Here is a 24088-nt window from a genome sequence, read left to right on the forward strand (position 1 = left end):
CATTTCCAGCAGAAAGGGTTTTATTTGTCGCTGCTGGTTACAAAATACTTGTGATGCAGGGGAGTCGTTGACAAGGCGGAGACCATCGTGAGGTCTGAACAGAGGAAACGGCAGCTAAACGAGGTTTTAAAGCATTTTTTCGATGGAAGTTTCAACCAATGGGAAAGGTACTTGGTTTTTCATTTTCTCAAAGAGCACATGAGAGACGGTATTCACTGAAGACTATGAAGTCAAACGGGGTCACCCTCTTCAGGGGTCCTGCTCACGTTTAGTGTTCCCCCTTTTACTCTTAATTGAAGCTCAGTCCAAAAACAACATTGTTGATTATCTGCACAAATGTATTGTGTCTTCGGTTTGCTTGTCAGTAGAATTTAGGAAAAACTACGAGCCTGATTTTCATTAAACTTGGTGGAAATGTGTAGCATGGGTCAAGGAAGAACCCATCACTTTAATTTGAGATGGGGCAAGTCCTTGGTGCCTTCTTAGTCTGTATGTGTTAGTGCTGAAACTGTGAGCGAATTAATAAGTAGATACAACAAATGAATCAACATTTTATCATTTAAAAATCTTTTTAGTTTTTAATCAGTCAAAAATGCCAAACATTCAGTGCCAGCTGCTTTTCTGTTTTTTTACTGGGTGTACCCTGGATTATATGTATTAATGTCATTACCACAATACATGTGCTTCAGTATAAATATCACAATCTGACCAGCCACAAACTAAAAGAAAAGATAGTATATAGTGATTTAATGTTCCAGTCTCAGAAGCAGCACAGAAATACCCACATTGTAAATTGTAACATCTTTGTTTAAAAGGTTTAATAACAAGCATTGCAACAAACATGGCATAAGAACAACGCATGTTTAGAAAAATATATCTGCACATGTATTTTTCAGAATACGCTCTACATTCACTTAACCTCTACTCGATATTAAACATTTACAATTTAAGAGTAATAGTTTCACGATAGTCACGGGAGAAAACGCACAGTCAGATTCCTCGAAATAATGTTTAGGATCGACTTGAACCGGAAACTACCAGTGTCCTTATTTTGGAACTGATGGTTTGTCCCCAGTTTGACTCGAATAGATGAAAGTACGACATGGACAATCAACGACCACACCGACTCTTACCTGACGATGCATAGTGATGAAACTTGTCTTATTTGCCAAATTATTGATGCTTACTTGGTTGTTTTTAAAATGTTGAATACCACGTTCTACATAAAATTGGTATATGGTAGAAAGAAGATTGTGTTTTAGGTTTCCCCAAAACATCACCAGTACATAATGCCGATGATCCACCCGTCAAACTAGATGCAACCTCTTAATTTACTTCCAGACTCTGATAATGCCCCAAAAAAACAAAAGGTAATGCTGAATAAGTGAGTTTGAGTAAAAGAAGGTTTGGACATGTGTGTCGTGGTGGTGTCTCCGTAGCTTAAACACTGCTTCTGCTGAGTCTTTGGTGCAGGCCCCTGTTTGCATTGTGGCTCCATCCGAGTGTCTCCGAGGAGACGGGCCCGAAGAGCCGCTCAGTATCCTGCTGGATAGCCTCCTTTCCTGGGGTCGGACTCGGCACAGAGACGCTCGCCCTGCCGCGCCACCGCTTGGACCACGGAGTCCGGCGTCGGCAGCAGCTGAGTTACATGGTTCTTCTGCACCAGACCCTCCAGGACACTCTGCCATGGTATTAGCATCACACATGCACAAACATACATAAATATATTAGATATATATATTATATATATATATTAGATATATAATATCTAATATAGATATAGATATTATATATATATTAAATGTATATAAATATATTATATATATATATAAGATTATTGAATACAATCTCAGAGACTAAAGACAAATAAATACTTATTAATGAAACCAAAAACAAACGTGTTAAGCAGTCCTGTAGTGAAACGAGTAGCCTGTGTATTGACTCTAACAGCTGTTAGAAGTCTGTAAGAGGAACCATATGTTCCAGATGTTGTTTTGCACCATACGTCTTCATGTGTGACCCACCTTTTCAAAGCCCAGCTCCACCACGGTCATATTTGGGTTGAGCTGATTGTGAACTCGCGGCTCTGTCACAGCTTTCCTGAGGTCATAGTTGAAGAACAACGAGTTCAGGATTACCTGTTTCAGCCAGAAAGAAATGCATTTAGTTTCTAATCCTGCCGGATGGAGACGATGCGAGTAAATGAATCTGATTTACTAAGGCGGTGGCGGTGGTGATTTTTGTACCCCCCGACGCTCCCACAACCATTTTCACTTTGTTGTCTTTGTCAAAGATGATCGTAGGACACATGGAAGACAGAGGCCGCTTGCCTGCAACAGATAAACAGACGGTGGCTGCGACTGCTTAACTGATAGAAGTAAACAGTATAATGGTCCACGTTCAGAATTTGCACAGCTAAAAACTGCCACGTTGATTTAACACTTATTTAAAAATGTAATTAAAGAAACAATAGTGAGTCACAGTGGGCGGATGCTGTTATTGAGCTAAAACTATCAGAGTTTCTGAAAACAACCAATGCAGGAACAAGTGAACGGCTGGTTGCTGCATCACCTCTTCATCCTCACTCGAGGAAGGGGCATCCTCTTTGTCATTGCTCTCCATCGACAGACATGTGACCAAACGTCATAACCTAAACTGAGAGTTCTAGTAATACAAGTGTCCAGCCACACCTGGTTGAATGAAATTGTTTGGTGATGGCGGAATTCCGAACCCGTTGGTCATGTACGGAGAGCTGAAGTCATCCATCTCGTCGTTAAAAAGGATTCCAGTTGATCGAGACATGACTTTGGAACCAAAGCTGGAGAAATAAAAACAGCTTTTTATTGAGTGATCGATAATCAGCGATCACTTCAGGAGATGTTTCTCTGAAAGTTGACTTTTCTTACTATAAATTAATGGTGCTGGTGGCTGCCACGGCGCTTCCGTCCTCAGCAATGACCGACAGGTGAGCCGTGCCGTGGTTGTCCGGGACAAAGTAGTCTGGCTCGTAGTAGCTGTCTGGGTGGGTGGTGTCGTCTGTAATTTTACTCCTTATGTCATCAGCAAAGAAGTCTGAGGTCATGTTTAGAATGAACTGAGGGGAGCAAACAAGTCCAAGAGGAGAAGTTCACGTGAAAATGATGAATGGTAAACAATAGATGAGCACTCTTCCTGGCCTTTGTAACAATACAGAAAACACTCCCTTAATCTTCTCCAATCAGGGCTGAATAAAGGCTTTTTTACACCAACACCTATAGAATTGCCCAGTGGCTAGCAGGAAGCAGCTGCGGTCATCCAGAGTGTACAGTAAAGCTCCAAAGTTAAGGTCCGACGTGTAATATTAATAACATGAAGTCTTACATCGGTGATGTTGAGATAACGTGGGTCCCCTAGGCGGCTCCTTTTGGCATAAGCGAACCGGAAAGCCTCTAGGATGCGATGGTACGTCAGTCTTTTTCTCGGCTGTAGAAACACTTGTGCCTGTGAAGTTGTACCCTGCAAAATATCCAAGGGAAAACCATTTTATTTGTTTAATCAGGTCATGAGCCTTCAGCATCACTGTTGCAGGTCATTAAACTGAATTCTCAATTAAAATAACACAAAAGTGTTCCGCAATGTCAATATGGAATCGTGTTCCTTCAGATTAATTTATGAACACATTAAATCGTGTCCCTCATCTGAAATGAATGATGCCACTTTATATTTAAAGCATGACTAAAGAGTCTCTGCCGGAGAAGACGGGCTGTTGATGGTGAATTATATTTGGCAAACAGAAGTGAGTCGCCGCTCTGTTTTCTGCCTCCCAAACGGGCGGAGAAACAATCCAGGGACGACCTGGGGGAAACCAGACATCCTTTTCTGCCCCATGGCTGCACAACATGGCCGGGCTGCCTACCGTCCACTATGTTGAGTATGAGTGCCAGCACGGGGCCACTGGACGGGGCGTCGGGGACATGCATAGTGTACTCCCCAACCTTCACCTTCAGAGGGTTCTCGTTCAGCACAGGCTGGTACTCCAACAAGTCATCCAGGGAGATGATGCCTCCTGCAACCAGTACAGTGGTGTGAATTAAAAATGAGAAATAGTGCTCTAATTTAATGATTCAAGTCTTGAAATAATAAATAGTTTTTAGCTCTGTAGTGTGCAGTTTGGTTATTCGTGTATTCACGATTTCTTAATACAACAATGAGCAAAAACACAACGTAACACCTGCCGCCTGGATATCCTCGACGATGCGTCGTGCCATCGACCCGTTGTAAAACACATCCGGACCCTCTTCTGCTATTCTTTGGTACGTGTCCGCCAGCCTTGGAAATCTAACGATGTCGTTTTCCTTCAGTATGTTTTTTTGAGAATCACAAAACACCTCACTGGAAGAGAATAAAGAAAAAGTAGAAACGCTGTTAAATTGTTAGAGCATGTAGAAAATGAGAGCCGCTACTCGTGTGTGTGTCCATCGAATGGGAAGCGGCCATGGATATGTATATTAATTATTATTAATTGTGAATCGACTTTGCTGCCAATGTGCTCCAGTGGCCACTCGCAGTACTGCAGATAAAACATCCACTGCAGAATCTCTGAAAGCAATTTATACACAAATGAATGGCCTCCATCTTAAAGTCCAGTCTCCAGTTCTTGTAATACATCCAGAAGGTTAGCTTAAAAATACCTCACTATTCATTTTATGTTGTCGGCCTAAATGATTGCACTACACTCAGTCACTAGTGAAAGCAGCAGAGGTATTGAAGCCACCGTTCTGTGAAACTCTTCACCCTCACCACATGTTGGCATCTCCTTGAATTGAATCTCTGCTCCTGGAGATGGCGTGAGCCAAAGATGTTCCGATAGGAAAGCCGTCTCGAGCCAAAGCAATGCTGGGCTGGAACAGGTCCTTCCAGGGCAGCCTGCCATGCCTCCTGTGGGCCATCTCGTAACCACGGATCTCCCCGGGAATAGCTATGGACAATCCACCTGTGGAAACAACACAGCCACTATTTTTTAATTCCCTAACTCTTCTTTCTGGTCCCTGTAGGATCAGAATAGTAAGAGACAACTAAACAGCTATGGATCCAGTTTTCTGCACATACAGATTTAGTTTTGTTTATGATTATGTGACCAGCAGCAGACGCAGGGAGAAAATATAACAAAGTTGTTCACATTCGAGAGGAGCTGGATGGATAGATTTGAGACTAGAATATTTATCCTCTCTAGCTCTACAACCTTAGAGTCGAGTTTCAGTAGCTGCAACAGCTTTCCATAACACAGTGAATCTGTTTCTCCTCTGGGAAATACTCCAGCAGGTCAGGGCTACCTGTACGAGAAAGCTCGGTGTTGTTGCCAAACATGTCCTCAGTGGCGTTCATGGGCGCCGTCTCCCTCGCATCGATGGTCTCCACCTTCCCTGTTGAGCAGAAAATGAGGACAGATTTTCAGATGGTGTTTTTGTTCAGTTATCATCTGTTGAGAAGTTGTAACTCACCCGTGGACGCGTCATAGATGACGAAGAAGAGCCCTCCTCCGATGCCCATGCTGTGAGCGTTCAAAAGGCCGACGCATAGCAAGGCAGCGATTGACGCGTCCACGGCTGAACCGTTCTTCTTCAAAATGTCCCTGAAAAGACAAGAACACACTTGGTGGAAGTCGCCACACACACACACACACACGCACAGAACACTGTTTGTCACGTTTGGAAAGCCGCAGTCTGAGCGTGTCGGTCTTCTCACCTCCCGACTTCTGAACACTTCCCAGCATCAGCAGCCACGGCAGCCTTTGAGTAGAAGTGGTCCAAGGAGGGAGGGGTGTTTTTCTTCCCCGAGCCCATGAACACCCCCAGGAACAGGCTCACTGCCGCCACCAGAAGGACCACCAGACCAGCAATCAGGGACTTCCCAACCATCTTCCTGCCCAGGAAAATCCACACACCTCACAGTCGGGCAGAATCCTCTGGCTCAGAACAAGTGTCCTGTCTCCAAACGGCACCGAGCATTTTCAGAGCCAAATCTTAACACAAATAAAACGTGTGAAAAAGGTGCATCGTATTTTTCTCCGGTCACGGAGGGAGAGCAGGAGGTTCACTCACCTTTGGTGTACTGCACAGACCGATGGAAAAGATGAGACAAAAAGAAGGGAGAAGAGGGGAGTCGGCCATTCAGCTGATTCTGTGTGTGTCAGCAGCGGTGACGAGGTGTTTATTATGACCAGCGTCACTCATTGGTGATGATGTGAACATGACGTGTCATCTCAGCTCAGACGCCACACTGGATAATAAGCATGTGCTGTATTTGAACATGTTTTTTTAAAGTAACAGGCAGAACAATAGACTAATACTCTCAAGATGACGCTGCACATTGTTGCGCTCTGCTAGTACTTTGTTTTTGTTTCTTTATTCATCCTTTATTAATTTCTTCAAACTTTTGAACATCCGACATGGGCTTTTTCTGCTTCGGGAGGTTCCTGAATTAAATGACCTGGAAGTATCAAGTGGCAGCCATGATAAAGAGCTGGATAGATTCTCTAAATGCTAAGAAAGGCGCTTCAAGGCTTCTTTTCTTATCTCCTTCAGCCTACTGTACCGTGGATCATCCTTCACCAAATCAAATGAGTTACTGCGTTCCCTCAATTCCTTGAATGTTGAATGTAATAGCGGTCGGATTCCTCAGCACGTAATTATAATTCTCCTTCACCTTTCCTTGATCCCCGATGTTTTCCATAGAGGTCGAGGAAAAGTGGTTAGAAATAGACAGGATGTTATTATTTATTTTTTATTCGACCATAGCCATAAATCAAAAGATACATAGAGGAAGATGGGGATGGGGGCAAAGGTCATGTCAGCTTGTGTAACGTTCAAGCTCTTGGCAACATTAGCCAGGAAGCACTAAGTTTAAAAATTCTTGCACGTTCTATTCATCTTTTTAAATGATCGATGCTTTCTTTTCCTCACTTTGGAGAGAAACTCTTTGAGTTTTTCTTTCCAGTCCTCTATAACCTTCCGTTTCACGCTGATATCTGGCCGGCTATGCCAACGTGAAGGTGAGAGTGATCTGTGTACCGATGCCAGCAGCATTCATCCCCGATTCAGGGCTCCGTGTGATTGGCTCAGCCGGCAGCGTTGCCAGGCTCGGTAGGCGTGGGACAGTCTATCTGGCGTAATCCTCAGGCGTCCTCTGAGCATTTGAGATGGTCCACGCCTGAATCATCGGTATCAGGAGTTTCTGTGGACCCTCACCTAATCCTGTGCTCTCCTGTTTCTGGGCCACTTTGTTAAAGCGCTGTCAAAGGAGTCTGTGGGCTGCTGCTGCTGTGATTGTGTCTAAATTTAATCAGGATTATCCAGTTCTGAATCTCCCAGGTTCACAGCCGCTCCAAAAAGGGGGATTTATTTAATGGACAGAGCTGATTTATAGCGGAAGACGACAATTACATATCTGTTTGTTGCAGATCACAAAAGCCTTCCATGAAACTGTCACTACATGCTAATGAAATATTAGCTGAAGCTTGTTCATATTTCTATGTCAGCTAGAAGTATACATCATTCATTTAGACTTTTCTGGGAGGGGTACAGTCCTACCCAGATCTCCCTCCAGGTGTCTTCACACAATGAAGGGGAAGGCTTGTCTGTGCCGATGTAATCAAATCACACACTGCTGTTGTTCCTCTGGCAGGTGAAATCCAGCCTGCGGAAACACTGAGAAGAAGGTGACATCTCGTGTTTAATGGGTGGCTAAAGTCCTTTGATTATACAAAGTCACAGACAGACAGTGTTGTGGTTCATGGTCAGCACATTAAGCCCTAAACTAGGGGGACACCCCTGTTGCAATGTGTTGCTGCTCACGGTTGCTCTCCATGATTTGTGTGCTATCTTGAGATTGTTGATTTTGTTTCCTTTTGTTTTTTCAATATCTTACTGACCTATGTTGGAACCTTGGTGCCTTTCACTGAATTGGTTTTAGAGCATCTTGCCAAAAGAATGCTGTTGAATCTAAGCCAGCTGGCTAGTCTGACCACATTTACAGATTAAGTTTACATGAGGGTAAACATCACAATGTTGGAGATGTAAATAAAGAAAATGAGAACATCTACGTATCGACTTATTTTAGGAGGCACAAAGTTAAAACTGATTATCAAAGTTATCTAGCAATGACGTTTCAGATTCACGTCTCCTGTGGGCCGAGCACGTAGGAGAACTACCAGTGTTTGTTTGTCTGTTGTGGGCTTCTGCAGGAACACAAAGACATATTTTTAAAGAATGGTCCGAATTAAAGCAGCAGAGGCCGAGATATTTTTACTTAAAGTCCCCAGTTTGAGTCGAGTTCCTAAGAACTAGGATCATTCAATCCCCACAATGCAGCCCAGTCCTAAAGGACTACGTCTTTCAAACCTCCAGTTTTTAACAAAAGTTTTCTTTCGCAATGTTGAAGTCTCAAGCATACACTGAGATAACTCTGATGATCTCTTCCGGGCTGTTTTTCTCCCTCCAGAGCCACAGAGGATGTCATACAGCCTTGTGCAGGCTCAGTATACCTCCTTCATCACACTCAGACTCTTCCAAATGTTACGCCGAAGAGGATCCCAGATCGGGGGATGGGAAAATATACAGTAGTCAGAGTCCAGGGAGGAAACAGTGGAGCAGCTAGGGGACAACTTAATAAGAGAGCATCATCCCCCAGACTCAACTCGGAAAATAAGATCAAATCAGAATCAATGTCCTTCAACCACAATGATGGGGCCTACAAATGAAAACCTCCATTAAATAAGACTGAATAAGAAGAAAAGCTATGTTTATGTGTACATGCTACTGTGGAAGGAAAATGTGAATAGAGGTGGTATAATTATTTACGCCTTTAAATACTAAAGTACGTTTTATGGGTTATATATCCCACTAGATAGCAGTTAAATATCTGTCTTGGCATGAACTGTTAGAATGAAAAACATGTTGCTTGAAGAGGGTCAAGCAGCCCTAGAACCAGTTATTGGTGACCTGGCACAGGTCCCTAACTGACCGTTAGACCAATAGGAACAGAAGTCAACAAGCCACAACGGTCCGGTAAGGGGAATGTGTTTTTAGTTTCCGGCGGAAAGATGTAGAGACCGGTAACCAGTGAAGAGAGCGGAGGAGTAGAGTAGTGTGGGTGAATTTCGGGAGGCTGAAGACCAGTCCAGATGCTGCATTCTGGATGAGCTGCAGAGGTCGGATGGCCTGAGCAGGTCGACCTGCCAGGAGGGAGTTACAGAAGTCTAGGGGTGAAATGACCAGAGCCTGGACCAGAACCTGTGCCGCCTTCTGAGTAAGAAGAGAACGGATTCTCCTGATGTTCCGCAGCATGTACCTACAGGAACGTGTTGTCGCAGGAGAGTTGACTGTTGACTGTCACCCCGAGGCTCCTGGCAGTCGGGGTCGGGGCTAACAGAGTGGTTGGAAGTGGTCGTCAGGTCATGGGTGGGAGAGCCTTCCCCTGGAAGGAAAAGTAGTTCAGTTTTGTCGGGGTTGATTTTCAGGTGGTGTGCAGACATCCACTGAGAGATTTCCGTCAGACAGGCAGAGATGCGTGCTGCTACCTGTGTTTCCGATTGGGGAAACGAGAGGATCAGTTGGGTGTCATCAGCATAGCTATGGTAGGAGAAGCCATGCCAACGAATGACAGAGCCGAGAGAATTAGTGTCCATAACTAAGGGACATAACTCTGTCCTTGAGAAGCCTCGGTCTGGTTAACTTAAACGAACGTGAGTGGTGGCCTTTGAGGAAAGTGGGAGTTAAAGTTGCGGACCAGTGTCTACATCTGATATCTCATGTAGAAAGAAATATCATCGCATGTTGTGTGCTTTGTCATTTTGTTGTTAGTTTTTGTCATGCCATCTTTCTGAACCGGAGACTCAACTCTTGTTTGCCCGTGCGAATACAATCTACAATCTAGAGTGACCTGAACATTGATCCATCCTCTCTCGTGTTCTGCGGGGATTCGATTCCTGAAGTCCAGGAGTGAGTTCGCGTGGACACTCGCACTTAGTCAGATAAGAAGAAGTAAATGAGTTTATCTAGCTTCAAGATTGTAATAAGAATCAAGTCGGAAGGAAGAGAATAATCTATCCACAACACTACAGTTGCATTCAATTTCCTAAAGTGCAGAAGACGTTGTTGTGATGCATTTTAGCTGCGAGCCGTCTCTTGTGTCGCAGGATGCATATTCAACCCTCCCATCATTCACCCTCTAGCTCCCATCCACTGATTCACATGACGGAAACACACTGTGGGGCATGGATGTAGTTCAAAGAATAAAAGTGCAAACAGGATTTGACAGTCTGTGCAATGACTAAACGACAACCGAATTGCCAAAAGAGAAATTCGAAGGACAAAGCATAAACTATTGGGCACCTGGATTAGTACGAAACAAGCGACTTAAGCATTGTTTATATCACTGTGCATTTGTCACATGGGTGTCTAATATACAACAACACTGGCATCTTGTTGCTCCTCTCTCTCCCTTGTAACATCTCACAGAGTAGAATTTCGACCCGAGATGCGTAGCAGGCTTCTGATTGGTCGGATGCTCCACGCTGATCAAACCCAAACAGCAGGGTAAAGCAGAGGCAGACGGGGGATCCGTGTTGCCAGGTCCGCGGTTTCCCCGCGGAATTGGGCTACTTTTGAAGTGTTGCCGCGGGTTGAATTGTTTGTCCGCTGGTTCGGGTAGACCTATTTTGCATGCAAATTACTTGAATATCTTTAAATAAAAATCCATATTTTAAATGAAATAATTTATTTATACCCAAATCCTACCAAACTGACTCCAGATCAGCACGTACACACATGGACATGGAATTTAAAAGCAGTGTATATGGTTTGGCACGGGCATATTTTGAGTTCTGATATTGGGCTGGTTTTATTGGCCATTGGGCTGGTTTTGTCACACAGACCTGGCAACCCTGCGGGGGATGAAGCATCCTCTTCATCCGAGATCAACAGACGTAGACAACGGTGGGAGGGGGGAATACAAAAATAGCAGTGTGTGCCGTGTGCATGTGAGAGTGTTGATAAATTAGCCTGTCGGGGTTCTGCGCCGGATCCACGCAGCTACGCAGCACCAGACTACTCGGCGCCGTTTTCCACTCTCCACCACCGAGCAGTGTTGCCAGGTCCGCGGGTTTCCCGCGGAATTGGGCTACTTTTGAAGTGTTGCCGCGGGTTGAATTTTTTGTCCGCTGCTTCGGGTAGACCTATTTTGCATGCAAATTACATGAATATCTTTAAATAAAAATCCATATTTTAAATGAAATAATTTATTTATACCCAAATCCTACCAAACTGACTCCAGATCAGCACGTACACACATGGACATGGACTTTAAAAGCAGTGTATATGGTTTGGCACGGGCATATTTTGAGTTCTGATATTGGGCTGGGTTTTGATTGGCCATTGGGCTGGTTTTGTCACACAGACCTGGCAACCCTGCCACCGAGGAGCATCTAAAAGAAACGGTGTCTGACCGACCATGGGTTCGTCCTCCAGGTGATATTGTCTGAGCTGTAAAAACAAAGGCATCTGTAGAAAAACAACACGATGGGCTCCAGACTGAGCAGGCAGAGCAGCCTGGACAGTGACGATTTCTCCAAAAAGCGACGCAAGCTTCTCGATGGCTCCGGAGAGAGCGACAGGACCAGCCGAGGCGGCGGCGGCGACTTTCTGTTTGCACTGATGTTGAAAACAGATAAACTGCCTGGGATGCTGCGGAGGACCAACCACAGCCCGTACATCAGGCGAGTGGCGTGGATCAAAGACATCCAGAAGCTACTCCGCGATCGCAGGACGGAGCAGGCGACCGACGTGCTCCGATTACTGAGGAAGGTAAGAGAGAGGAAGCCGCGCACAGCTCGGCCTCATGGAGACCTGTTTACGTCCTATACTTCTGCGAGCCAGCGTTGATGCTCCCGCAGCCACACACTCAAAACACCCCGACGCAACTGATGAGAACAAGCAGGAGATGTTCGTGTGTGTGTGAATGCACTTTGATGTGTGTTGCACGTCCGACATATTATAGTTCCACATGTGCTTTAATGCCCTCCTGCATGCTCTGCTCATCACCCCTGGCCTCTGGCCTCGGACCCCAGCTCTCCTCACCCCTCTATTCCCCCTCGAGGTCACTCTGCATGCAATGGCCTCGCTGCTGCTGCCCCTTCCGGAGGCATTTGTGTTTATAGAAAGTAGGCCACTGGCTGAGAGTTGCACCTGTGATCCACGATTTCAGTGGCAGACAGTTTGTGACTCGCCACATTGTTCACTCTCAGTGAGAGTGAACGTGATCCATGTTGTCATTTGATTTGACGCAACGACTGACACTTAAATTAAGAAATGGCCAACCAACAAACGGCCATTGCATTATCATAAATGTCATTGCCTGTGGATGGGATCTGGACATATATACATATACATGTATGTATATATATATGCATGTATGTAGTATGTGTATGTATGTATATATATATATATATATATACTAATGCAAATTCAACGAACACAAATAGAGCCTTTATCCCCTCCTTTACCATTATTTCTACATCTGTCTTTATTTCTTTCACTGTCCAGAGTCTCGCCTCTCCTTTGGCTCTCCATCCCTCTCCACTACAAATGTCTCTCTCTCTCTCTCTCTATATATATATATATATGTCTCTCGCTCTCTCTCTGTTTCTATGTCTCTCTCTCTGGTTCTCTCTGTCTCTCTCTCTCGCTCTCTGTCTCTCTCTCTCTTTCTCTCGCTCTTTTTCTCTCGGTAATGGCCCGAACTCCAGCTTAAACAATGTAAGCCCTGGAGTCCTGTGTTCCACCACACAAAATAGTATTCTTCTCCTAAAGTTTTTATTAACTCTGGGCCTATAAAAATGTCACAGAAATCAAACTTAGAGAATGCTGTCATCTCTTTGATATTGTCTTTGTTGTGCACGTGCTAATCATGTGAAATGCATGTGATGTAAGTAATCCTTCCTGAAAATCACTGAATGTTTTGGGGCTTTTTGGCTGAGGAAAATTTCTAAAACCACCTCCCAAAACCACGGTAGTTTTATGAGCTCTAGTAGCAGTATATTGAATGTAGTCTTGACCGTGGCAGTACTTATAATTAGGTAATGTTGTATTCGTGACCTAGAATAGGTTACAAAAAGTCCAGCTCCACTCTAAAGAGTAACGGATGTTGGATCTTAATCAAGATATTTGTTTTCATAACCTTCTTTTCACCAGCTGTAACATTAAACATGTGTATTTTTTTAAAATACGTAGGTGCATCGAAGATGTGACGGCGACCTTGTCGATCTCATTTGTTTGCTCGCCCTCAGGTCCCCATCTGTCTTTTAGCTGTCGGCCAATCCTGTGTTAATTACCTTGAAGCCTTCACACAGGAGAGAGTGGAACCTCCTTAATCAAGCCGAGGAGATAAACTGGCTGGCCTCGGCTCCCCGACAGCCACGTCACAGGGGACACGGGCTCGCTCCGTCTAGATGAGCTCCACTTTTATTAAAATACGCCTTACTTTATCTTTACTCGCAGCAGATATCTGAGAGCCTGTTCCCCGAATTCAAAAGAGTTTGCGGCGGATTTAATTGGTGTGTGTAACAGGGAGCTCTGCTCCAGATACGGGAAGGATTCATGTCTTCACGCCTCATACGGGAAGGATTCATGTCTTCACGCCTCGCTCGTACATGATAATTGATCGTGTCTAAACTCAGGAGAGAGATATTTTTATACTTTGTTTCTCAGAGGACATAAAACAGCTTCTCCCCTGCTTGGGTTCCGTCTGTTTACTGTTGCCCGAGTGAGAAGGGGAGCCAGGAACGTGGAGCTGCCAGCCTCCCACTCAAACTGTCTAGTGCAATCAATGCCGATTGTCTTCGCGAGACAGGAATGAATGTGTGTGCGTCTGGATGCAGGTGTGTGCCCGTCTCTAAGGCTTGCTCCTCTCATTAACGTCTCATCGTTTGCCTCGTTGGGACCTTGGGGAAGGACGAGTTGATGAAGGCATGATTACAGTTCAGATCACACAGTTTGATTTGTTTTTTTCAACAGAAAATCCTTTTGGATTTGTCATATTTGTACGTCAGCTGCGATGACAGCTGTACGCTCTGACCTCTTTGCAGATGTATTCATGTGCTGCACAAACTTTTAAATATAATTTATTCCCATTGCCGTATTTCTGTTGATAAAAAAATTTGAAAATCAAGATTCGTGGTTGGAGATACAGTAGACATGTGCTTTGAAAATAACATTCAGCCAGGGGATTGAATGCATTTTTTTGATTTTCAAAGAGGATATGGTAAGATCAGGGATAGTTGAACAGTCTCATCATAGTTAAGTCTGCATATTCCTTATTAAAGTATGGGGAGATTACCTCACAAAGAACAGTTGGTGCTGAGTCTTGTAGGATGTGTGCCAAAACGCAGCGTTCCTTGTGATTCCCCCTTAGATCTCACATTCCTACTGATAAAAAAAAAGCTCCCGTCTCCTTTAATGAATATTTAAAACAACACACTTCTTTTATCTTTTCATCTCGGGTCAAATTACCCACGACACAGCAGGGTCACTCTTTTAGAAACCTGATTCTAATAATTGCAGGATGTTTTTTTATTACTGCACCTTGCTGTGATTGTGACGCATCTCCTCGTGTCTGCTTTGGTAGGATCTTGGTTTGGAAGGCAACTCGCTCAATGACATCTTATACAAAAACGCCGCCTTCCTCAACCTGGTGGACCCGATCTCACACGAGCTGCTGCTCAGCCTGGCTCGAGAGATGCAGTGTCCTAAGAAGGTCAGTTCACTTTGTTCCACCTCTGCGTAACACTTGCAGAGTATCCACAGAGATCCAGCTCCAAATTGGTATTCTGCAAAACAAAGCCTTCTTCTAAAAATACTCCCCTGAAAGTTTGCTTCCGTTGAGTTAGAAAAATGATATCCAATCTGAGGATGGCATCGACTTGCATCTCTACAGACGGATGGTTAAAAGAAAACCTGCAGACACATGTTGGCCTACTTATGCCTCCTATCCTTCTGCTATTTTGTTCAATGCACTTTGATAAATGTATCATTGGGATCGCCTAACTAAATACTCATTTAACCAGAGTTACTTAAACAGGACATGTCATAGTAATTTAAAAATGCATACTTGTAGTCTCTCTTTTTAAGTCCCCCAATCTGAAAAATGCTCAGTCTGTTCTGGCTTGCTACGAAGAATCAACGGTGAATATTTAATTATTTGTATGTAGCCAATGGCCACCAGCATGAACTAGAATTACCCTTGTTTCCCAGTGGCTGTGTTGAGTCTTACCTCTCCTGTGTAATTCCTGTATTTCCCCCACCGAAGCACGCCGCATGTGATTAGATTGTCTCGCTCCAACAAGGCTGGTAAATTGTGTTTTGTTTAGGAGTAGCTCAAGGCACGACAAATAATAACAAAGTGTTCTGCTCTCATGAAAGATCTTAAAGTTACAAGCCGGTGCTTTTTAGAGCATTAGGGAAACGTAAAGGCCTGAAAGTGTGAAATAATGAATAGCAAAGATGTTTCCCCTTGACCATGAATCTCATTTTGAAAGCGGCTGTGTCACTACTGTTGATCTCTTTGTTCTGCACACCATTGTTATTGTCTTTCTGCACTGTTCTACAGGATGCAGACACCAGAAAGTCTTCTGATAAGATTTGCAGACAGCTGATCTACCATCTGACCCCACACTCAAAGTGGCTGAGGCAGAGCATGTCCAGACGGAAATCCCAGGCCTGGTAAGCCCGTCTGTCCAGACATCCAGTCTGTAATAAATCTGCAGCTACGCACAACGGTGAGCAAGACTCGGCTCCGTGTCAAGCTGGAGAGAGTTCCATCTTTGTCGCTGTCAGTGAACTAGGACGAAGCTGGCCGGAGGCTGACCTCGTGGAGACGCCATGGCAACTGCAGCTGTCCGTCATATTTAATTTTCAAGTGCCATGGTCCGTGCAGTGGATGCACATTGCGATTGGCCTCATAGCAACAAATATTTTCATCTGTTTGCTGAAGAATAGCTCGGAAGGTTGTGTTATAATGTAATAATACTCCTCTCGATAAAAGACTGGATTAATTTAGCTAGATAATTAGCCTGTGCACCAAGACAGGTTTATTCATGAACCGGCTATCATAAATGATTTCTCATGTAATTGCTCATTTTACAGCCGACTAGAAGCTGCATATTATGCAGTAATTTGCCGAGGGTAAAAATAATCTCAGGATTGAGGAGGAGACAATGGGAACACAGTGAGATGAGAGCGGTTCATTGTGTCTGAGTCTGTGGTATCGACATGCAGTATCAGAAGACAGGAAATATGTATTTGCGAGGATCTGGCAGTCCTCTATGTGAAGCTGAACATGCAGGGATTTATTGTGCTCATTAAATCAGCCCAGAAGAAGAAAGACACAGGATTTAACTGACTCTCATAGCATCTCTGAAAATGTGCAGATGTGTAGATCCCTATCTGAGGGGCTTTTCTTTCTTTTTATACTTAGTCATGCTGTTGGCTTCATGAACACACACAGAGAGAGAGAGAGACGGAGAGAGAGCGAGACTCTGACACTGGCTGAGACAGCAGGAGCAACATGAATCATTAAAACAGAAATCCACCCTAAAACAGAATATTAATAGCCTACAGAAGATACTGGAAGCTCTGACGGCTTCGCCTGTCGTTAGCTAAGAAATACTTGTCGCATATAGAAAGAGACGAGACGGCCAGACTGCCGCGTACTGTGAGACGAGAGAGACTTCTCCAAAAATCTGTCTACCAGCAACTCTAAAGCTCACTAAATAACACAAATATCAGATTTGATCTGTTTTCTACTTTCAGATAGAGGCAGGCTGCTGTTTGCCCCCGTATCCAGTCTTTGTGCTAAGCTAACTGTCTCCTGACTGCAGACTCATACTTAGCGCATAGACATGAGAGTGGTATCCATCTCCTCATCTAATTCTCTGCAAACAAAAGTGATTCAGCGTAGTTCCCAAAATATTGAATTATTACTTAATCAAATAAGGATTTAAATGTTCCCATTTAGAAGAAAAGCATCACAAATTATTTGTTTTAGGGTGGATTTTATCTCCCTTTAACTTCCATCTTTGTTCAGCTGCAGGCAAACTGTCCTCATCTGTATAAAAATGCAGCAATCCCACCTCTGAGAGATTTCTGCATTCTCAGAGGAAACAGCAACGGCTCAGTCCATTGTAATGCCCCCGGATTATTCATTCCTTCATTATCCAGCATATGCGCTGAACACCAGCAGTTCTACAGAGTGCAAACACATTTATAACTGAAATGACAGAGTAAATTAATGTCTGAATCTCACTAATCACGTTAATCTATCTAACTAGTTTATTTGGGTTTTGATACAAATGTTTTATGTTTTCCACATTAAATGAGAGAGCTTTTTTCCTCTTCAATTTTCATGCCACTATCTTCCTGTTACATCAGTCTTTTCTAACCTTGTAATTCTTTTGTTCCTTTGTTATCCAAACGCTCCAAAACTAAATAACCAAAAATATCCTTTCATAGCCACTGCATTTTTGTTTCCACATCACCTGTTCTTAAATTCAATAATAATCATTATGTTGTGCATTGTAGCAAAATAGGAATGTTAAAGCGTATTCCCCATTCGTAAATTTACTGAGTGATTCAGCTTCAGGAAAATACAGAAAGGAAAAGGTGGTCAGCCCAGTTCCTCCAGTTATGTTTTTGACCAAAACATCGATCAAACAAACAGATATAAGGGAGAGAATTATGTGCAGGAACTATCTTTTTTGTATTGACTGTGAGCTGTGAGGTTGGATTCCCTGCACCATGAAGGACAATGCAGTGTCACTGCAGCACACTACGCGATAGTCTTGCGTATATAATGCATCATTAAATTAATGGAAAATATACATGAAATGTCAGTGAGCAGATGTGGTTCGACTGGTCATCTTGTGCCTCTCCTGTACAGTTGAGCTTCAGCCATCAGAGGGCAAAAATGAGTAATAGGGCAAACCGTAAATGACTGCAGAAAACAGAAAGACATCTAAATCTCAATTAGCTTCAGATAGTCAAATTATTCTCGCGTCTAACACACGTAGCAAATAAATGTTTCTGTTTCTGATTCTGATAACACTCCAGTTGTGAATATATATTTAAATAAATAATGAGAGCGATTGCATTTTCTCCGGCTGAATTTAAATGCTGCCTCATTATATGAAATGAATGACACATAGACTAATGAGCCACACGTCGAGACAAGACACGCTGTGCTTTTACACATCACGTTAATTGATTACTTAATGGATTATGGATGGGTATTTATTAAGACTTCATGTTTTTTGCATATAGATTTACTTGCATCCACTATGACTAAAATGTTGATGTATTTCTTGTTAATACTGGCTTCGATTCAGCAGTTCAAGTGGTGCACGGAAGGATTATTTATCTCAACATGCTGCCTATTACATATTTTTCGCAACATATATTAAATGTGATATTTTTTCATACAGATATTGTTGTTTTTTTTTGTTTTTTTCCGTTTTTGGACAGTATCTTAATTTACAAAGTATACATCAGCACAGGTGTAGTATTCAATATATACCATCCAGTCTTTCAAATTAAATAACATTGACACATTTTGGGAGAGTGTACATACAAACAGAGAAATACATCAGACAAGGGAGAGTAGGGAGGGAGAGGGATAGAGGTCGGAGAGGTTTCCTAAACTAGAGCAGCGTTGCAGGGTCATTCATTCATTAGATATGTCTTTTTTAATCTCTTTTTTTTTTTAAAGACGTCCGCTAGAAGTTATTAGTGTTTTCTGGTGTCAGATTAATGTGGAGGAAGGATGAAAGAGGCTTCTGGGGAGGAGGGTGTAGACATCCATTTGTCCTTAGCTTAACAGGATGAGCCTGTCTGACAAAGGAAGGAGTTGTGTGGTTAACACCTATTCACACCTGGAGGGGAGCCTCTGCCAGGCCGCCGCCATGGAGAAAATGAGGATTCTGTCTTATAAAAGGCCAGACAATAGAGATAGGGAGGGCTGTGCTTCACAAGACTTTGAAAAAGATTGACCAGTCTAAATAAATGTCTTATCTCATAGATGTTCTCAACAGCTGCTTAAACTACCTTTAGCCTTGCTTCATGATAGGGTTTTACACTCATTTTTTGTGTTTTATAATGAATATAAATGCTCCAAAGCATGATGTTTGTGCTCTTCAAGCATCACCTGCTTCTAAAACAAAGCAGTCAATGCTGCTCAGGGCGCATCCGTTCTCAAGGGTGCAAAACCCACTGTACGCATGACAGGTGACGGGTACGTCAGTGGGTGTCACAGTAAGTCAGTGGGCACCGGAGGGTGTAAGAATTCCTGATTGAAAGACGGACCTGCTAACCACTGACCCACAGTGGCTCTTCAACACTGTAGATGGGGACCATATGTTTACTGGCTTAGTGTTAATGTACTCTTTAATTCTACTGTGTAGCTTTCACGTTAGCTCTCTGCAATTTGGTATTTCAAGACACAAAAACAGCTTGAATGTAAGTTGAACTCAGTTTAGAGTTATTCTAAAATGTTGCTTCTGCTGAAATATCAACATTTGATATAAAATTTAAAGAAATTCTATCTAGAATTAAAACGTGTGTGATGAAACTTAATTTAAAAGGAGAAGGAGGGGGCGGAGCTTTTCAGAGTAATAGTGAACGTTTTCATCAACACTGGGTTGTTTACTCTTTCTCTAGTTGTAATGACTCTAACAGTCAATTCTCTTTAACACTGTATATTTTACACAAACATGTTTAACTCTGAATATTTACACCAACACTGGGAGCTATTTATTCTCGCTATTGTTGTAATAACTCTGAAAGAGTTTATATACTTTGACACTGAATTTTGAACTCTGGGGAATTAAGTGCGTACTCTGCACATATCACTCCCTACACTCAATGACTGTCATTCACTTTATAAATCACCTCAATGTACTGCGTCACTTTAAAAGAAACATTCATATATAATAGTAAGCAGCCTGCTTAGACAATCCTCTAAATGTGTTATTTTAATAATGGAAAGTGGGTCTAAATGTTTATTCTGCATTGAAATACACACTGATAAACGATCAACTAATCTATTTCAATAACATAATCCTCTCCAAAAGCAGAACAATAGCGTTTCTCAAAGATACTGTATTTGACACTGTTTTATCAAACTCGTGGACAGCTGCAAACCTCTACATGTTACTTCACAACCCGATCAATAGAAACAATGTTTAGTTATGTCGACATGTCAAAATAATGTAATAATGGGGAGCAACAATAATTCATGATACAGCATGTATTGAAGCATTACTTGTGTTTTGTAACCTTATCGTAAAGTGGCAATCAAAGAAGTGCAATAGTTCCTATAAAAAAATAGCAGATAATTTTTACCAAATGTAACCCAAAAAAGTCAACGAGTTTTGGGGACATCTTGGTAACTAAAAAAGAAGCAACGTGTAACCATGACTTCTTTGGTGGAGATAATAACATAATTTCAACAGAGCGTTTCCAAAAGAAGATACTCCTTTCTTTCAGACCTGATGAATATAGTGTCAAAGGAGCTTCTTTTACAACGTAATCTTTTTCTAAAACACATCACAGTTTTATCTCTTGACGTCACGGGTAACGAGGGACAAGAGCTCATGCGCAGAGGAAAATGACAGGACTCAGCGTGAATAACTAAAACTCTCTTTACTGAGGCAAAAGGTTCCAAACAATAGTCACGAAGACAGATGGGTACAGCGACAAGAAGCCCAAGGAACACAGAAATAAAGACAACAATCCAACAGGAGACAAGGGAAAGACAGGCACAATATATAGGGGAGGAAACAGGTGTACGGCATGAGACACTAACGAGACAAGTGGCTGAGGGCAGGTGAAGGGAATGAAACAATCAGAGGAACAGGAGTGGCTGAGGGCAGGTGAAGGGAATTACACAATCAGAGGAACAGGAGTGGCTGAGGGCAGGTGAAGGGAATTACACAATCAAGGAGACAGAGAGGAAGCAGAGGAGACAGAACAGGGCGTTACAGTTGAGCACCAAACAGTCCCGTGTGTCTGACCTTCAGAGCGTTAAGCTCAAGCTGCTGGCTCGTTCGCATGTTTTGGCTCCTCTGTTTACTCGAGTTAATCCCCATGCTGAAGTCTCTGTGTCAGCCTTCCGCTCCATGCCGGCCCAGTCACCCTCTCCTCTACACAGCGCATGAAACACAACATAAAACCAGGGCCTTGTTCCCAAGTTGCGTCCTTTCACCCCACAGCAAACACCTTGACTAGTGTGTGTGTTGCCAAAGAGTCGTCTCACACTCTTTCTCTTCTTTTGTCCTCAACAGTCTCAAGACAACCCTCCAGAAAAATCTGTCCAGTGACTCGGTCGACCTATCGGGCGTGGCCTTGTCCGCCCGCGATGTCCGACAAGTTGCCTTCTACCTCCAAAACAACAGAGACAGCGTGGTGGCCGTGGACGTCAGCTTCACTGAACTCCAGGACGAGAACCTGAAGATTCTCCTGCCTCTTCTCGCATCGTTGCCCAAACTCGGCAACCTGGCGCTCAACGGTAACCGCCTCACCCTGATTATACTCAAAGAGCTCACAGAGTTGCTCAAAGACCCCAAGATGTTCTCCAGCCTGGCCTGGATCGACCTGGGCAACAACGTGGATATTTTCACGATGCCTCAGCCGCTGCTGGTCGCGTTGCGCCGCCGCTGTAGCCTGAAGAGCAGTTTACCGACTATCTACGAGTACACGGCGGGTCAACCCTACTGTTACCACCTGGAGACGTCCATCGAGGAGCCTAGCCTCGAGGAGGAGGAAGAGGCGGATGATGACGAGGATGTCATGGGGAACAAATTTGAGCTGGAGCCGTGGAGTTTAGGGGAAAAGCAGCTCTCCAAAGACTTCACCCTTCACGACTGAGAGGTGAAGGGGTGCTCTCCCTCTGAGGCGCTTTCAACTGTGGTTGAAACGTGGTCCCACAGCACCGTGTTACTACCTCCTTCGTCCACTCGCCCTCACACCACCAGCCCAGTCACCCTTTGAGGCACAAGGGAGACCATTGTCCCGTCCCAACACAGCTACCAGGCTATTCCTAACCATCTCTGAGTTAACCCACACAAGACGAAAAGGGAAGTGACGACGGCAGACTTACTGTGTTGGTGGATGGTGCTCTTGGGAACAAGGTGCGGTTTCATTGGAGGTTGGCTGGAAGAGTTAATGATCCAGTGGTCTCTCTCTCTCTCTCTTTTTCTCTTTCTCAATCTCTCTCTCTCTCTCTCTCTCTCTGATAGTGGCAGCTGAGGAGCCAATCCCAAGGAGATTTAGATCAGTTGGTTGGATGGAGGAGTAGCATCGCGGCGGTGGCTGAAGTGGAACTCGAGTGAGTTTAGAAACACGGGGTCTCTCTGGATTCTCTCCCAGGACTGAGTCTATCTCTGGCAGGCAGGGCCCAGCTCCACATTGTGTGTTCTCTGTTAATCTCTCAACAAAAGCTATGACACAAGTTCAACAGACTATACAGCCGACGAACCGTCACGTGACGCCGGCAAAACTGCTGTCGAGATTTTTTTTCCGTTTTCCCCCCCTTTCCAAATGTCCACTTGTGAATACCCGCGCAGCCCTTGTGTAGATGTAAATGAGGACACACACCATGGTTCTCTTGTGTTTCCACGGGCTATTTTGGTGCACTTTTGGTGAACAAAGCAATCTTAGAAGACAACGGTAGGACTCAACAATGGGTAGCTGTCGCTGATTGTTTTTTGATCGTCACCTCTTTGTAATTGTTGAGCTGTTGTCGTCATCACCGCAGTGTGTCAGTGCATTTGTAACACCACAGCAAAGTGTTAATATGGGACACGGAGCAGTGCTGCCCGCCCTGCTGCCGTTTGTCTCTACAAACATGTTGTCGTTTCCATTTATTGATTGCGTACTTCAGTGGCCCTGTGTTTGTTATGCGACACAGACTGTTATCTCTTGATTATAGTCTGTCTACAGTAGCACATGATTATTAAGTTAGACTGACTGAACACTTTAAGGGGATTTTTTTTTTTTGTATTTCCGTTTCTCCAGCATATACTTTGTGTACTATAACTAGAGATATTTACAAAGCTGAAACAATGCATAACTCTTTAAGGTGAAATTATGTCCATATGGCTCATGATTGTTGAAAGAATCATTGACAAAACACATACCCCCATCATCCAGATATATAATGAATGTTTAAGTGTGTGTGGGTTAAATGTGTTTGTAAAATGTCTGATTACTGCTGTCATTAATTGGGTTGTTGTTTTGGTGTTTCGTCTTGTGTCCGACTCTGTAATTATAATAATGACTCTAACTATGAAACTGAATGCAATGATCTCCTCCTGTAAGCCTAAACAGAAAACAAAGAAACATACACGGCTGAAGGGATTATACAGAAAAACAGGAAATAGTTCAGTCAATGTGAAGTACACTCAGAGCGTACAACCTTCATGTTGAATGTTCCATGTGAATGATGGAGAGCACTGTCCACTTGGTTCCTAGTTTATGTTTCCTGAGTCAATGTCAAACTTGTAGCCGCTGTGTACTTGTCTCATGTCAATCACTGACTGCCAATAAAAGGACCAATCACAACTGAAAAGTGATGTCTTGATTTGTTTTGTTTCAAAGATTTCCAGAATACGTTTGTTGAGCTGTTTCAACGTCTGGGTCACGAGCAGAACAAACAGAATATGTATTGATGAAGAATAGAATAGAAGAAAGCAGCTTGGGCCGGGCTGTTTGGGATTGGTTGCCGGAAGTGCTATACTTGTATCTGAGCCAGCAAATCATCCGTGCCGCTGCATCCTGTAAGGGAAGCGCCTGAGTTGCCTATGTTTGCCAGGAAAAAGCAGGGTGGCCCTACCCATGATCTTCTCCAGACAACATTTTGTTTCTGCTGACAGACATGTTAATGTGGCATTTGCAACAGGTGGCTCCTATAAGGTCAGTGCCCAGTGTGACTGTCACACCCCCTAAGGTCCAAATACCATGTGATAGTGCAAGAGCCCAGCCCCAAAAACCACCATGATCTTTTTAAC

General features: G+C 43.5%; 2 protein-coding genes across 3 annotated transcripts; one reads left to right on the forward strand and one right to left on the reverse strand.

The window, feature by feature from the left end:
- Positions 1-12: 12 nt before the first annotated feature.
- On the reverse strand, positions 13-8057 carry ggt1a (gamma-glutamyltransferase 1a). Its single transcript, XM_056418610.1, is given in 13 exon segments — positions 13-1681; positions 2025-2138; positions 2218-2330; positions 2691-2818; positions 2907-3094; positions 3361-3451; positions 3453-3495; positions 3896-4045; positions 4211-4371; positions 4780-4972; positions 5313-5402; positions 5481-5611; positions 5725-8057. Coding segments are annotated over 13 exon segments (1722 nt in total). The 5' UTR covers positions 5898-8057; the 3' UTR covers positions 13-1534.
- lrrc75ba (leucine rich repeat containing 75Ba) lies at positions 1608-23649 on the forward strand. Of its 2 annotated transcripts, XM_056418608.1 has the most exons (5): positions 1608-1689; positions 11434-11840; positions 14659-14787; positions 15640-15752; positions 21365-23649. In XM_056418608.1, exons 2-5 carry the CDS (start codon positions 11556-11558, stop codon positions 21945-21947), a joined length of 1110 nt encoding a protein of 369 aa, XP_056274583.1. In that variant the 5' UTR covers positions 1608-1689; positions 11434-11555; the 3' UTR covers positions 21948-23649. The 2 variants fall into 2 exon arrangements, with proteins under 2 accessions (XP_056274583.1, XP_056274584.1); XM_056418609.1 differs by lacking the exon at positions 1608-1689 and having other exon boundaries at positions 11182-11840.
- Positions 23650-24088: the final 439 nt, after the last annotated feature.

Source organism: Pseudoliparis swirei, chromosome 7 (assembly GCF_029220125.1).
Source record: "Pseudoliparis swirei isolate HS2019 ecotype Mariana Trench chromosome 7, NWPU_hadal_v1, whole genome shotgun sequence".
In the NCBI taxonomy this organism is placed as follows: domain Eukaryota; kingdom Metazoa; phylum Chordata; class Actinopteri; order Perciformes; family Liparidae; genus Pseudoliparis; species Pseudoliparis swirei.